At 51.3% G+C, this 15,301-nt stretch overlaps 1 protein-coding gene across 1 annotated transcript; it reads left to right on the top strand.

Annotated features, from left to right (window-relative positions):
* Positions 1-1,343: 1,343 nt before the first annotated feature.
* DDRGK1 (DDRGK domain containing 1) lies at positions 1,344-11,455 on the top strand. Its single transcript, XM_081033898.1, has 9 exons — positions 1,344-1,509; positions 2,680-2,886; positions 4,044-4,156; positions 4,385-4,486; positions 7,143-7,265; positions 7,603-7,641; positions 10,151-10,207; positions 10,739-10,787; positions 11,162-11,455. The coding sequence occupies exons 1-9, from the start codon at positions 1,419-1,421 to the stop codon at positions 11,326-11,328; spliced, it is 948 nt and encodes a 315-aa protein (XP_080890024.1). The 5' UTR covers positions 1,344-1,418; the 3' UTR covers positions 11,329-11,455.
* Positions 11,456-15,301: the final 3,846 nt, after the last annotated feature.

Here is a 15,301-nt window from a genome sequence, read left to right as displayed (position 1 = left end):
AGCTGTCTTACGTGTTCTCCCTGCCATCTTTCATCCCCTTCAGTCTGCCCACAAACCTTAAGGGACATGCTTGGGGTTCTGGACCCTAAGAACCTGAGAACTGTGAATGAAAGCTATAAAAATGGTACCTGTCTGAGGCAACAAGGAAGAGTTATCTCTTGTCAGTTTGTTTTGCCCTTCCAGACAACTTTCTGTATACCTGCAAATTACACACAAAAATGTATAAAGTCTTAATTTTTACTTTTTAATAAAACCTTATTATGGAAAATTTCAAACCTATACAAAAATGTCAAACTTACAAAAGAAAAGAGCAGTATAATGAGCCCCTATATACCCATCACCCAACTTCAACAATTATCAACATTCACTATTTTTACTTCATGTATCCTGCCATTTTTGCTTATTTCAAAATGTAAATTATGAAATAGTCCAAACTTACAGAAAATAATAAAATAGACGCTCAAGTTCCCACCATTCCAATTTAACAATATGGAATTGTTTAGTGCTTTGAAACCATAAATATTGTCACATGCACATAACCATTTGCAGTAATTTCCACTAACAGACATTAAGATGTTCACATGTCATATTTTTTCAAATCTTCCCCACACCTACACCATTGGTGCTGGTATCTTTATGTTATCAAATACTGTAATAGTAAGTTCTCAGTAGTTATTTGGTTTTTTTTTAAGCAGTTATTTGTTTTTTAAAAATCTCAAGTTTACATCCTGTCCCAGTTTTTCAAAAAAACAACTTTATCAAGATATAGTTTGTCTCCAGTTTTTTAAATAGATGCTTAAGAATTAAAGGGGAATTTAAATTCCCTGTGGGTATTTAATTTCCGAGCGCTATGAAAAACTGGATCACTAATTTTTGTACAACCTAATAAAGCTAATTTTATTTTAAGATAGGTATAAAATTGCAGGTCTGAGTACAAAAGTATATCACAATTTATTCAAATAGAAGATTTGGTCTCTCCCCCTCACCCTTTCAACGAAATCAAATGTCACAAATACAGGCAAAACTCTGCCCTTTATCTCATCCATCCTGTTCCCTTCAAAGGTAACCGCCATCCTAAAGTTGGTGTTTATTATTCCCAAGCATCCTTTTGTACTTTTTCCACATGGTATGTATGTTTTTATATGGTATTGTTTAGTGCTTTTTAAAGAATATATATAAATGTTGTCACACTGCACATAACCGTTTGCAATAATTTCCACTTGTTTTTTTTACGCCCCCAAAATTCACTTTAAAATAAAAAATTAAGGTCTCTGTGCGAAATGAGGCCAGGGCGGGGCCCCGAGTGGTGGGCGGAGTCTGGAATGGGAAACGGGAGGGGCCACATGGGCGTTGGGCGGGGCCTATGAGATTCCCGGGCCTCCGGGTGGACGTGCTGGTCCCGCCTGGAAGCCGCCGTCATGGTGGCCCCCTTGGTGTACCTGGTGGCTGCGGCTGTGCTTGTCGGCCTTATCCTCTTCTTGACTCGCAGACGAGGCCGGGCGGCAGCAGGTAGGAGACACCGCCGCGCCAGCGCCTGTGTGCCGGCGTCCTCTGGCCTCCTGAGCTCCGGAGCCTTGGTAGGCCGTCGCGCCGTGGCTCCTGCGCATGCGCCGGCCTGCCTGGCGGGGCCGAGGAGAGGATCTAGTCGCCGGCAGTGTTTGCTGCCCGCACGCACATACGTGCGCGACAGGGGACCGGCGCGGAGCCGCAGTTCGAGAACCTGCGGACGAGATGGCTGTGCCCCCTACACCTTTATTCCGACTCCGGAAGACAGCCTCGCCCCCATCCCTGTCCTCGTCCCCTAGTACTCTAGATCTTGAAACCCAGAGAGCCTAGGTCCTGGCGGACAACGCACGGCCACCTCTCATTGGGCAATCCCCCTCTGTGCCCTTTGGAGAGGCCGCAGGGATTTCCCGTCCCTCCCAGGCTGGCTGCAGTGTTTTCTGCCATCCACGAGCTGGAGAAAGCATGAGGCAACTCCAGGGAGCTCTCTCCTTTCCACTCAAGGAGAGCACTCATGCACCCTCCTCCCTGTTCCGCACCTCGACCAGAAGGCCGTGTCATCGGCCAGGGCACAGAACAGATACGCTCCCCCCATTTCTTGTCAGCAGTTGGGTTTGTATATAATGTCGCTCCCCCTCTTTGGGCCCACAAACTCCTTCCGATCGCCTGCATTCTCCAGGTGCAGGAGAGAGAAGCTGAGGTAAGGCAGATGGCCAACAAATCTTCCTGGGAGGCGAAACTCAGCCCCCCAAGGTGTGCTTTCTGTTTGGGGTGCCAGATAAAACCATGGCAGGTGGCGTTAAGCAAATAAGTGCAGTCCTGAGTAGGCATTCAGGTGAGGTCTGGATAGGTCAGGGTGTGCTTCCTGGAGGAGGTAGAGCTTCAGCTCCATCTTGCAGGGCGGTAATCTTTTGACAGGCCATCTGGAAAGGTGAGGCCCTGAAAGGAGAGAAAGGTATCAACATAATCAGGAGGGAAATGGTGATCTTAATGGGTCCAAGGTGTGGGTCTGGGTTGTCAAGTCCTCGGTGATCTGGAAATTGGGGCTTTGTGCTGTGGGCAGCAGGAACGTGGAGGAAATTGAGTGGAAGAGGATGAAGCTTCCAGGATGCTGTTCCCTTGCCATCAGGTCGGTTGGGCTGCTGGACAGCAGCATGGTTCCTCTCTTCCCTACAGCCGGCCAAGAGCCACTACACAATGAAGGACAGCCAGTAGTAGCAGGCCGAGTGGCCCAGCCTCGGCCCCTGGAGCCCGAGGAGCAGAGAGCTGGGGGTAGGCCTCGGCGTCGCAGGGACCTGGGCAGCCGCCTGCAGGCCCAGCGTCGAGCCCAGCAGGTGGCCTGGGCGGAGGTGGATGAGAATGAGGAGGAGGCTGTCATTCCAGGTGAGAGGAGCCCCAGCCTGCAGGGAAAGGGAACTGGATTAAGGGGTGAGAGGATCCCCAAAACTGGGTGGAAAAGTGGGGTATGAAGCCACATTGTGGGAGGGATGTCTGGGAGACAGGATGGAGTGTGGGGACACTTGGGACGTGGCCTTTGGTCCTAGGGACCAGACGTTCTGCATCCTGACCCAGACAGTTCCTTAGTCCACTCCTTATATACCAGCACCCTTCCTGGTGTGGGCACACTCATTCCCTGAGGACCTCGGCCTAGGGCCAGAGTGCCTAACCAAGAGCTTTTGCAGTTCCTGGAGTAGGGTTGCCTGTATCCCGAGAAGAAGAGTTTGAGGATAGAGACATTCTTTTAACAGAGGCCTCCATTATCCCTGGTGCTGGGAAACCAACAGAGCTCTTAGATTGTTGGAAAGATTATCTCCTCTCCAGTGCTCCACAGCTGCTTTGAGCCTGAGAAGGAGGCATTTGGGGCTTTTGCCCTTGTACCCTTAGATATTAGCCCTTTGGGCTCAAAAGCAAGGCCCTCTGTGGTGCCGCCCCTCCTGTCTTAGACTTGGGGTCAGAAATCCTTGCTGCTTAGGAATCAGCCGGTCTTTAACCTTCAGGGTCTTTGGCCCTGGGGTAATCCTGCTGTTTGGGCTGTCTTTTGGCCCTGGGTCTGGTGGGTCAAAGGGACAACCCTGGCCAGGGGCTAAGCCCAAAACCCTCAGCAGTTCCTGACCACAGTGAGGATGATTTGAAATTTGAGGTGGGGATACATTTCCCCATGGGGCCATCCCTCCCTGGAGTTTTGGCTCAGAGACAGAAAGCAGAGAACTCTGCAAGCCCAGTCCTGCCTCTGACTTGCAGACACTCAGATAATAGAACCTGGCCCCTCCCTCTATGGCTGTGCAGCACCTAATGTTATCGTCTGGTCCCTCACCCCACGGCTCCTTCACCCCATTCCTACCCCTAACACACACACACCTGGAGTATGAATTTATGCATTCATGGCAGACGCCTCTGGAGGGCAGAGCTGGGCTAGTGACGTTTACAGGTGGATGCAAGGTGCTCCCCCCATGATGACAGGGACGGGGGCGGGGGGTGGATCCGTCACCATCTGTCCTCTCTGGCCAGGACCTAAACTGTCTTTCTTTGACCATATGCAGCTCAGGAGGAAGAAGACATCGAGAAGCCAGTGGAAACTCACCTGTCAGGGAAAATTGGAGCCAAGAAACTACGGAAGCTGGAGGAGAAACAAGCACGAAAAGCCCAGCGTGAGGCAAGCAGGAGGGGTGGGGTGCAGCTCTGAAAAGTGGGAAAGGACCCTGCCTTCCTGTCCCCTATGGCGGATCCTCCCCTCAAGGCTCTTTGCATGCTGGGCTGGTGTTTGCTGCATGCCTGGCTTTGTCTCCTGCAGCCTGGGTCTGTGGCCTACCCTGGCCTATTTGGGAGGTGGGCAAGCTCTAGCTGGGAGTGGGGACATGCCCTTTTGAAGGCCTCTCTCCAGGCAGAGGAGGCTGAGCGTGAGGAGCGGAAACGCCTGGAGTCCCAGCGTGAGGCAGAGTGGAAGAAGGAGGAGGAGCGGCTTCGTCTAGAGGAGGAACAGAAGGTGAGGCGCACCCCCATCCTGATTATGACACCTGACCAGACAGCCTTGCTGCCATGGAGCTCCCCAACTCCTCCCACCCAGGAGACTGGCCATGGACCAGGTGCAGAGGCAGTTCCCGGTTTACTTGGTCCCTGGTGTCTGTAGACAGAGTCTGTGTAAAGCTGCTGCGGAAAAGCAGAGCCTGAGGTGGAACTTTCTGTGCATGTGACGTATCAAAATACCTGGAACACTTGGAGATCATTAACATGGTCATAGTGGCTAGAGCAGGAGAAGCTAGGAAAAGGGAGCAGTCTGGATCCCGAGGGCCTTAGGCTATGAAAGGTCATTGTAAGAGATGGTGGAACCTACCTGAGCCAGGTCCTGCTCAGGGCCTGGCATAGAAGAGATGCCCAGGGAAGGGGGGGGGGGCCACTGCAATAAAGGTGGTTAATGAACATTTGTTTGCCAGATGCTTCCTTCCGAGAACCAGCTACCCAAGAAAGGGAATATCCCAAAGACGTGATGTGATACTGGGCAAGAGCCAGGGCTGCCTGGCTGGGAAGACCCCATAGCTCGGTGCCTTTGGGCTCTGCCTGGCCCCGTTGCCCCAGGGTGTTGGATGGCAGAAATCCTGGCTGTGCAGCAAACCGGCCAGAACACAGCAGAGGGGAGGCATTAGCAGAGAGGGTCTTTCACCTTTATGAACATTGATGCTGTCTAATGCACCTTCAATATCCTGCAGCTCTTCTCCCCTGCACGCTTTCCCGTTACTAACATCTTACCTTACTGTGGCCAATTTCTCACAATGAATATTGGTCATTATTGTTATTTCTCACAATGAATATTGGTCATTATTATTATTTCTCACAATGAATATTGGTCATTATTATTTAGTTAATTTATTATTAACTAAAACCCAATCTGAAATTATTCAGATTTCATTCGTTTCCCCCCAATCTCCTTCTTTTCCAGCATCCCATCCAGGATGCCATGTTACACTTAGTTCTTATGTCTCCTTAGGCTCCTCTGGGTTGTGACAGTTTCTCAGACTTTTCTTGCTTTTGATGATCTTGATAGTTTTGGGGAGTACTCGGTTATTATTTTGTAGAATGTTCCTCAATTTGAGTTTGGCTGATGTTTTTCTCATATGGGTTTCTGGGAGGAAGACCACAGGTGAAGTGCCATCTTCAACACAGCACATCAGTGGTACATGTTGTCAGCTTGACTTGTCATTAGCGGTGTTAACCTTGATCCCTGGCTAAGGTGTTTGTCAAATTGCTCGACTGTAATGTTGCTTTCACTTTCCCGTACTTCTTCAGAAACAAGGCACTGTGCACTGCTCACTCTGAAGGAGGGGGGAATTATACTCCACCTCCTTGAGAGGAGAACTGCTACATAAAATATTTTGTGCAGGAGACTTATCTTCTCTATTTATATAGTCAATTGTTTATTATTGTCCACATGGACTTAGGGCTATTTATCTTGTACTTTGTGTTATAATCCAGTACTATCTTATTTATTTTGTCGCTCAGATTGTTCCAACTTTGGCCATTGGGAGCTCTTTCAGTTGGCTCCTGTGTACCTTTGACAAACCATTTGTTTTGTTTTTTGAGTACTTTATTTTTGGTACTGCAAGAGGCTCCAGGTTCATCCTCTATACGCCCTGCCCCAGCTTGAGCTTCATGTTTTAAAAGAGATCTTTTGGGGAGCTCTGAGAAATGGGTTGGGCTGGGGAGAGGCTGTTGCACTAGATGGTGGTAGTGATGGAATCGTATGGACGGACCGAGAAGCTTTCTGGAAGTTAAAGAAAGAAGTGGTAGATGTGACCTCATTTCTGACCAAGGCAACTGGCCCAATGGCTGTGTGACTCACCCTGCCAGGGGCCCCGTAGGAGGACCAGATGTGTGGGGATTGGATCAGGGTCTTTCTGGGACATACTCAATTTGAGGTGCCTGTGAGATTGCTCAGTGGGTATGTCACATGGGCAGTCATGTGTTCGGGAGGAGGGATTTGGGCAGGGATACAACTGCAGTCACTGGCAAGGAGGTGGCTATTGATGCTGTGGGCATGGTGAGGTGGCCTGAGAGAGCGGAGGCGGGAGCGGGGACCCAGCTGAGTGATGGGGGAGGTAGGAAGAATGGCCCAGGGAGCAAGAAGGAGGTATGAGAGGGTGGTTGCCAAGGGGGAGTGATAGTCTCTGCCTAGTGCCACTGAGAAGACAGGGATGTGAGGCTGATGGTTGTCACTTGGATTTGGTGGGATGGAGGGTATGGGTGAGACCATAGCAGGAGTTGGTTTGGAGGAGCTGGGTATGCAGAAGAGCAGGGAATGGGTGGTGAGGAAATTGAGTCTGGGTGTTTATTCACACAGTTGGGACATGGCAGGAGAGGGAGAGGTGACTGGAGGATATTGCGGGGTGGGTTCATGACAAGGTTTCACGGGGACGGGGCTGAGCAGCATTTGTCTGGGAGGCGACGGAACTGATGAGAAGAGGGGCCTCTGCCTGCTGTTCAGCATGAGGGCCAGAGGGATCCAGGTCTTGAAGGAGCTCTCTGTTCCTGAGAAAGGGCTGGGCTGTATGCCCTGGTGCCCTGCGAGGGAAGCAGAGACTAAAAACATGGATGGGGTGGGCACCCCGTCCCCAAATACCTGACTCTTGCCCATTCGGTGTCCACAGGAGGAGGAGGAGAGGAAGGCCCGGGAGGAGCAGGCCCAGCGGGAGCATGAGGAGTACCTGAAACTGAAGGAGGCCTTCGTGGTAGAGGAGGAGGGCATGAGCGAGACCATGACTGAGGAACAGGTGGGCCTGCCACACGTGGGAGACCCTCCCTGCACCTACCAGGGCCGCCCCCGACTCCCAGACCCCCTGCTGCTCCTCGCCTGTCTCCCCAGTCAGGCAGTGAGAGGTGGCTGGGCACGAGACGCAGCAAGTTCTGTCAGCCAGAGGCTTTGTCCTCAGGACAGGTCCTGCCTCCTAAACCCTCCCATGGGAGGCTGTGCTGCTCACACACACAGGTGGTTGGGCGGGCACACGGAGGGAACATAGGCAGGTGGCACTCACCTGGGCAGATGGATAAGCACAGGCCCCTGCAGCTTCTGCAGGGGAGACACTCACCCTGGTTTTTCTGCTCTTCTAGTCCCACAGCTTCCTGATAGAGTTCATCAACTACATTAAGGTAAGCCACAGAGCAGAGCCTGCTGTCACCTCCCTGCCTCGCATGTGCGTGTCATGTGCGTTCTCCTCAGACCTGAGCGGGGCTGTAGGTGTTTCACTCAGGCTCATGCGGGGGGACCGAGAGCAGGTGAGCGGCCGAGGTCCTGGCCAGGAGACTCCCTTCTCCTTTGACCCTGAAGGTGGAAAAGGACCGGAATCTGTGTGGGAGGTGTGAGCCTTTGATCACTTCTTCACGCTCAGGGTTTGACAGTTTCTCTGTTCTTCAGACCCCACGCTCAATGAGTCACTGTGTTTTCAAGTGTCTTTGCATGTGTTTTCTGTCAGTTCTGTCACACTGAGCCTCCACTGACTTGAAACAAGTGTCCCTTGCCATGTGTTTCTGACCTGGAACTTGGGTCTTCCGGGAGGAACAGGATGCTATTTCCTTTGGAACCTGGGGTGGGGTGGCAGGTGTGTCCCCTTCTGTCTGCAGGCCGCCCGGGTGCTGCTCCGGGTTGCATAAGCGCAAGCACGTCCTGCTCTGCTTTGCTGCTAAGCAACTTCTCTCCCACGAAGGATGCGAGAGGTTTTCAAGTGCAGCTCAGAGGTGCAGAGGCGGCTGAGGGAAGGAGTGCAGAGGGAGCGGGGGCGGGGTGGGGGTGGTACTGGGGGTGCCAAGGAGCCAGGGCTTGCATAATCCTCCCCCTACCTCCCTGAAAGAGTGCAGAGTTTAGATGCCTCCGTGCAGCGAGGGGCTGGGCTCACAGCCTGGGGCTCAGGGGTTCCAGAGAGGAAGAAAGCTTCCTCAGGTTGTGCCCGTTCCCCTCCAACGGAGCCCGTTTTCCACCCTGGCATACGTGAGTCAGGGCTACAGCCCGGGCAGGAAATCTCTTACACTTCGCTGCTGCTGTTTGGAACTTGCTGTTCCCCCCTACCCAGTGGGCACCTTCATGGTCCTGTGTCCCTCCTCCAGGAAGCCCTCCTCCATCAGCTTCAACTCCCCCTCTCCTCCGCAGAAACCTGTGAAAAGGCCCCCAGGGCAGTTCTAATCCTCAGCTTTCAGTGGCTCTGGAGGGGCCATTGTTGGGGCTGGGGTTGTCCAAAGTCTTCTGGACCTTAGAGGTCTTTGCAGCCTGTGCTGATTCTCCTAAAGCTGCTGTCAGCAGGGAAAGGAAGACTTCAAAATTCCGTCCACCTGCCTTCCAGGTTCCAAGGGGGAGGCCCTTCCATTTTAGGGTTTCAGAACCAGTGGCACATGTCTGTGTAGCATGGTTTATGTGAGGTATAGGTCTGGCTTGCTCTTGTCAGTCCACTCTCTCCGGCCCGGGCTAGGTTGGTTGGTTGGTTTTTCCAAGCACACTTTCAGTCCCAGCACCCATCAGATCAGGTCTTCAGGGACCACCTGGGGTGACTCTGTGTTCCCACTCTGAACTGTCACCCAGCCTTTGTCCTCGCTTTGTAGGTACAGGCCAGCTGTCCGGGTCACTCTGTGCTTGCCGATCCCCTGGCCCAACTGCTGCTCACTTGCCTCCCTGATTGCACATTCAGTTTGGCATTTCCAATAGTCACATGCCAGCTGCAGCTGGGGTGGTGTCACCGTGTCACTCCACCCCCAGCGCATTTGCTGTGAAACAATCACAGAGACATAAAAGACCGCCTTCTCTTGAGTCATATGCTGTCTGTTCGTGGGGGAGGCAGATGTATGTGCGAGCAGTGGCCCCTCAGCTGTAGCCACCTGAACTAAAGTTTCTCCTGAGGGTGTGAGGGAAGCACGTGGAACAGAGCTGTGCGTGGAAAGCACTGAGACTGTTAGCAACAGTTATTTTAAAGGTGGGCCCAGTGCCGCAGATGGTGTGAAGAGGGTGGTGAAAAGAAATGTGGGGTGTCAGGGTTGTGGGGAGCGGTGAGCACAGGCAAGGTGGGAATGAAACACACTGTCTCTACGGAGGCCCCACTCATTCGGACCTTTTATCTCCTCTTTGTCCACATTCCCGCCTGTCTCCCTGGCTGGGCTGTGAGCTCAAGGGCAGGAGTTACATCTTGTTCACCACTGCGTCCCCCACACCTTCTCAAAAACAACTCCTGGTGACAGTTTTTTAAAATAGCTTTTGGTGACTATTATCATCTCCCTTCATCTCGATGGTGCTTCTCTTACCAATCTGTCTGTAATGTGAAAAAGACGGCTGGATGCAGAGGAGAAGGTGGCCACTGTTCTAGGTTTGCCACATGTGTGTCTGTCTCAGGATGGTCCCCAGTCTAGGATGGGGCCTGTGAGCCAGGTGGTGGTTTGAGGCAGATACCTCCCCACAGCAGGGGAATGAGAGAGTTCATGAGTGTGTGTGTCTCTGTCTGTGCAGGGTTGGGCCAATGTGTGAGTGAGTGTGTGAGATGATCATGGCTCTCCCATATGAATCAGCACAGTGTTCATTCAGCCGCCCAGAGCAGTCAGATCAAAATGCAAACTCAGAGGGCTCCAGTGCTAAGAGGCATTTGCCCCTCAGTCTCTCTTCCTCTCCTCCCTCTCTTTGTAGCAATCCAAGGTTGTGCTCTTGGAAGACCTGGCTTCCCAGGTGGGCTTACGGACTCAGGTAAGCCCTGGAAGATGGCCTGTGTGTAATGTGGCTGTCAGAGGTGGCGTGCCCTAAAGATGGAGACTCTAGATACCCCCTCTGCCCGTCCCCATCCAGGAGGGAGTAGAGGGTCGGAATGTCTTGGCACCCAGGAATCCTGCCTTTCTACTAGATGGAAGAACAGGCACGGAGGAAAAGAAGAAAGTCCAAACCCCACCACTCGAGTAGCCCCTGTAACCAAAGCAGCACAAATCCAGTTACCTTGACAACTCTTGCAAACAGGCAGCACCAGCCTTCATGGCCATACGTCACCACTGCTCTTCTCCTGGTTGGAAAAGTGCCTCTCTTGGAGGTCTGCAGGGCCCCAGGACCAGAGCCCTTTTTCCGCTGGGCCCCTCCTAGGGAGAAGAAGGGAGTCACATGGCAGGGTGGGGGGACAGCCATGAGAGGGGGAAGAGGAGATTTCAGTGTGGTAGGAGGGAGGTTGCAGATACATTTTTCTGGGGACTGCAGCGCCTATCTCTGCTCTGAGAATTGTTCTCCTCTTAGGACACCATCAATCGCATCCAGGATCTGCTGGCTGAGGGGACTCTGACAGGTGAGAGGATGAGAATCAATCACTGTAGGCCTTGGCCTTGGGGAGTGTCCAGCCTCGGGGCTGCAGGGACTTGTGCAGAGGCAGGACGATAACCGGGGGTGGCGGGAGTGGTGTGCAATGAGGTGGATTGAACAGGGGGATGCAATTACAGGGGGGATGTGCTGAGGCCTGGGGATGGCTTGGGGTGACCAGGATAGGCAAGGAAGACTGATTTGACTCACCTCACCAGGATTGGATGCAGCCACCAAAGGCCAGACAGGCAGGCAGGCCTGCAGGGCTGGGAGCCGGTTGTGAAGGGGTGGGTAGGAAGGCATTCCCAGGCCAGATGGGGAGGCTCCAGAAGGCTCAGCCCCACAACCTGTGTGTCCCCACAGGTGTGATTGACGACCGGGGCAAGTTCATCTACATAACCCCAGAGGAGCTGGCTGCTGTGGCTAACTTCATTCGACAGCGGGGCCGAGTGTCCATCGCCGAACTTGCCCAGGCCAGCAACTCCCTCATCACTTGGGGCCGGGAGCCCCCTGCCCAGGCTCCAGCCTGACCTAGCCCTTCCATCTTGGACTCAGCTGGTGCAGCCTTCCTGACCATACATCTTTATCCCTCCCCACCAGCCTTGGGCAGTGATGGAGTGTGGCCAGGCAGGTAGAGATTAAAGGCCTGTGAGCACTGCTGAGTTTGGTGTGGCTTGGTGTGGCAGAAGGCCTGGCCTGGGAGCCCAGATGAGCAGGTGACATCTAAGCCTTAGGGTATGTCCAGGGGCGGGGGGGGGGAGCAGTGTCCTATGGAGGCAGGTGGAAGTTCCATTCTTATCAAGCCTTCATTCATTCAAAAAGAAATATTGAACATTTACTGTGTTCCTTTGTGCCCTGCAAGCCCCGCCCCCTGGGATGAGGTCTTTCTCTCCCTCCCACACAGAGCGAAAGTGGGAAACCTCTTAGGCTACATCTCCCCTAACTGGAGAGGGAGGTCTCACTGTCCTTTATATGGATTCAGGAGCCCTAAGGAGGGCTGAGAGCCCTTAAAGAGAGAGTTAATGAGCCAATGAGGCATGCCAAGGAGAGTCCTAGGGAACATCAGCCTTTGAGAGGGAGGGAAGGGAGGTCAAGGAGGGCTAGAGGCTGGGCCAGCTGCTCGTGGGGCAGGTGGAAGGAAGGGGAGGACCTGCCTGAGCTCTGGAGGGACGTTGCTCCATACAGCACATCACGTGAATTCCGCTCTGCATCCTTGGCAAAGAGTCTAAACGGTGTGGGTGATTCCACCCACTGGTGGATGTGAGGACCATATGCTCCAGAGTGGGTGTGAGATGGGAGATGTGTGTCTCCTGTAGGGTCAGTCACTCTGGTTCCTGTGGGCTGTCCATGGCATGAGCACCCTGCTGTGCCGAGGGTGAGGCATGTGTTTAAATGTGTATTTCTTATGTAAGGTGGCCCTTAAACATAAACCACCTACTTCCTCCGGTGCCTGGTGGTGGAGGAGGCTGCTTTCTGTTCCAGCCCAGGAGACGGGTGTGGATGACGATAGTGAGACAGGACATCAGGCTCCAGGGCGGAGCCTTCCTGAGCGGTTGTCAAGGGTGGTGTTGACTCATCTGGTGTCATAGGCATCAGCTAGAGAACCTAAATTCCAGGGAAGGTCTGACTGCTACTTCTGTCAACAACGGGCACTTGGACTCACCTGGAGCTAAGAAGGGCCTCATGCATTGTTTGGATGGCCATCTGGGAACCCACTCCATCTAGTAGAAGAGGGAAGGAACAGAAGTAGGTATCCACTGTCTGAGGTAGAAACATAAACTTCCAAAGGGAAAAGAGGAGGTGGCTTACAGTTAGAAAGTGGTTCCCAGCCCTGGTTGCTCATTAGCATCACCTGGGGGAGTTTTCAACAGTCTCATTCACGGTTGGACCTCGGACCAGTCTCTGAGGTGGGACCCAGGGAGCATCAGTAGGAGATCTAATGGGCAGCCACGGTTGAGAGCCAGTGAAGGAGGTTGGGGGTGGAGTATAGAGGCCATAAGATTGCAAATAATTAAAATCCCCTCTGGAAGGGGCTTCTCACAGGGCAAGACATCAGCTCCAGGTCCCTTCCATCCTTTCCCTCAACTGCCCTCAGCCACTGTCCTCCAGGTAGCAAGATGGTTGTGGCAGGCCCAGCCCCCAACATTCTACCTTCCAGACACTGGCCACAGGCCAGGAGTGGGGAAAAGGCACATCTCTTCCTCACAGGCCATAAGATTCTTTATGTCCCAAGGGCTTAGCTTGGAGGGAAAATCTATGACCCTTTGTACATTATTTAGTGATCAGTCTGCTCATCTAATTTATCAAATGAACTATTCTTCAAATAGTAAGCAATTAACATTTTTCTAAATATACACAAGCTGCTTTCACAACTAATAAATGAATACTTTCAGGTTTAACCACTTAAAATTTTTCAAGTATTTAAACATCATTGCTTAAATACTTCTAAGCATTTAAAGTCCCCAAATTTAAAACATGAAATTATTTTAAATGCTTTTGTACCTTAAAAAGTAGAGCTCAGTGGTTGGAGTGCAGTGCTCGTAACACCAAGGTCACCGGTTCGAGTCCCACATGGGCCAGTGAGCTGCGCCCTCCACAACCAGATTAGAAACGACTTGACTTGGAGCTGACGGGTCCTGGAAAAACACACTGTTCCCCAATATTCCCCAATAAAATTTAAAAAAAAAAGTAGACCAGACCCACATAGTTTTAAAATATTTACATTACTGATCTGTCCATACTAAAACTGATTGTAAACATTTCAGTACCATGGATTTATATTTACTAACTCTATATATTTTTTTTTTATTTCTTCCTGAGGGCACAGTTTTCAATCGTCTTGGAGCACCTGGGTGATTATCTCAGGTGGCGGAGGGTATAGATAGGACGGAAGGATGGTGATTCAGAACCAGGGGCCCAGGACTTGACTGTGACCCTATCTGAATCCTTTACCCATTGTGTGGCCTCTCTTACATAGTTAGATTTTCCTCCTACATCAGGAACTCTGGACTGTTGGCTCTAACCAATCAGATGAATTTTGTTTTTTGTAACTGCCAGGTTACAAAATGCTTGTTATGCTTGTTCTCGGTACCTTACCTCCAACCGCCCAGCCCAACTGGTCTGTGGATACCACTTGCTCCCAGTGAAGTCCAGTCCGGTCGAGTTCAGTTTGGTTCTATCACAATTTCTTTTTTTTATGCACCTTCAAGGCCTGTTACTGACAAGCCCCTGGTTAGAGAGCCTATATAACGCAACTCATCTTTCAAAAATGATTATTTACAAGATTGGCCATGAGTTGTAAAATTATTAAAGTTGAGTAATGGGTATATGGGGGTTTTTTGCATCTATTTTTGTACATATTTAAAATTTCCCATAACGAAAAGCTTAAAATGAAAAACAATGAGCCCTAGATGGCCTTGTGTATCTTGACTTAAACTGAGCCCCAGAAAACGGGCCCAAAAAGCTGGGCCACAGAAGGCCACCAGTAGTCACTCCATTCACCCAATAATTGAGTGACTCTTCGCTGTCACGGGTACCAGTGCAGGATGCATGTTGGACTTCTGTAACACGAAAATTATTTAAACACATCCAAAATGTGTTTAACAAAACACTAACATAATCTGTGGAGAGCTTACTGGGTACATGGCAGCTACCTAAGCACCCCAGGTGGCTGCAGTGGGCAAAACATGGCCCCATCCACAAATAGGGGCGGGGGCAGTGGTATTTGTCTAACAGGGACACCACCAGTCACCCAGGCAGCAGGTGCACAGCCAAATGTCAATATTCTGGGCTGAGCAGAGGACAGGTGCGGAGAATGGAAAGGCTTGTGGTTCACTGAGGGCCATGGAATGTTGGGAGGAAAGGAGTGATGGTGCAGAAAGGTTGGGACCCAGAGCCCAGAGATCTGGGCTATATTTGAAGGGAATGTTTAATTATTATTTTGAATCAGTAACTCATTTCTTTTTTTTTTTAACTTTTATTTATTTGTATTTTTCCAGGACCCATCAGTTCCAAGTCAAGTAGTTATTTCCATCTAGTTGTGGAGGGCGCAGCTCACAGTGGCCCATGTGGGGATCGAACCGGCAACCTTGTTGTTAAAGCTCTAACCAACTGAGCTAACCGGCCGCCCCAGTAACTCATTTTTTAAACCTTCTTTGCAGTCACTGTATCCCACAAATTGTCATTACTCCATCACTTCTTTCCTCCACACCCCTGTCTGTGTACTGTTTGAGGGTACCACCACCACCCTTCACAAGTGCATACCCCAGACACCTCAAGTCCCAAGTCCCAGCCCCAAGACTGGGGATGACTATTCCAATAGGGCTGTGTTTTTCAAACTTTTTTTTTTTTTTTAAGTAGGGCCCATGCAGGGATCAAACCAGCAACTCTGGTGTTATCAACACAATGCTCTAACCAACTGAGCTAACTGGCCACCCCTCAAACTTTTTTGACAGTTCTCTCTCAATAAGAAACCCATTTTACATTAAGGACATATGTGTATGC

This window comes from Rhinolophus hipposideros, assembly GCF_964194185.1.
Source record: "Rhinolophus hipposideros genome assembly, chromosome: 22".
In the NCBI taxonomy this organism is placed as follows: Eukaryota; Metazoa; Chordata; class Mammalia; order Chiroptera; family Rhinolophidae; genus Rhinolophus; species Rhinolophus hipposideros.
The sequence above is the reverse complement of the archived record's forward strand: the minus strand, read 5'-3'. Positions and strand labels throughout refer to the sequence as shown.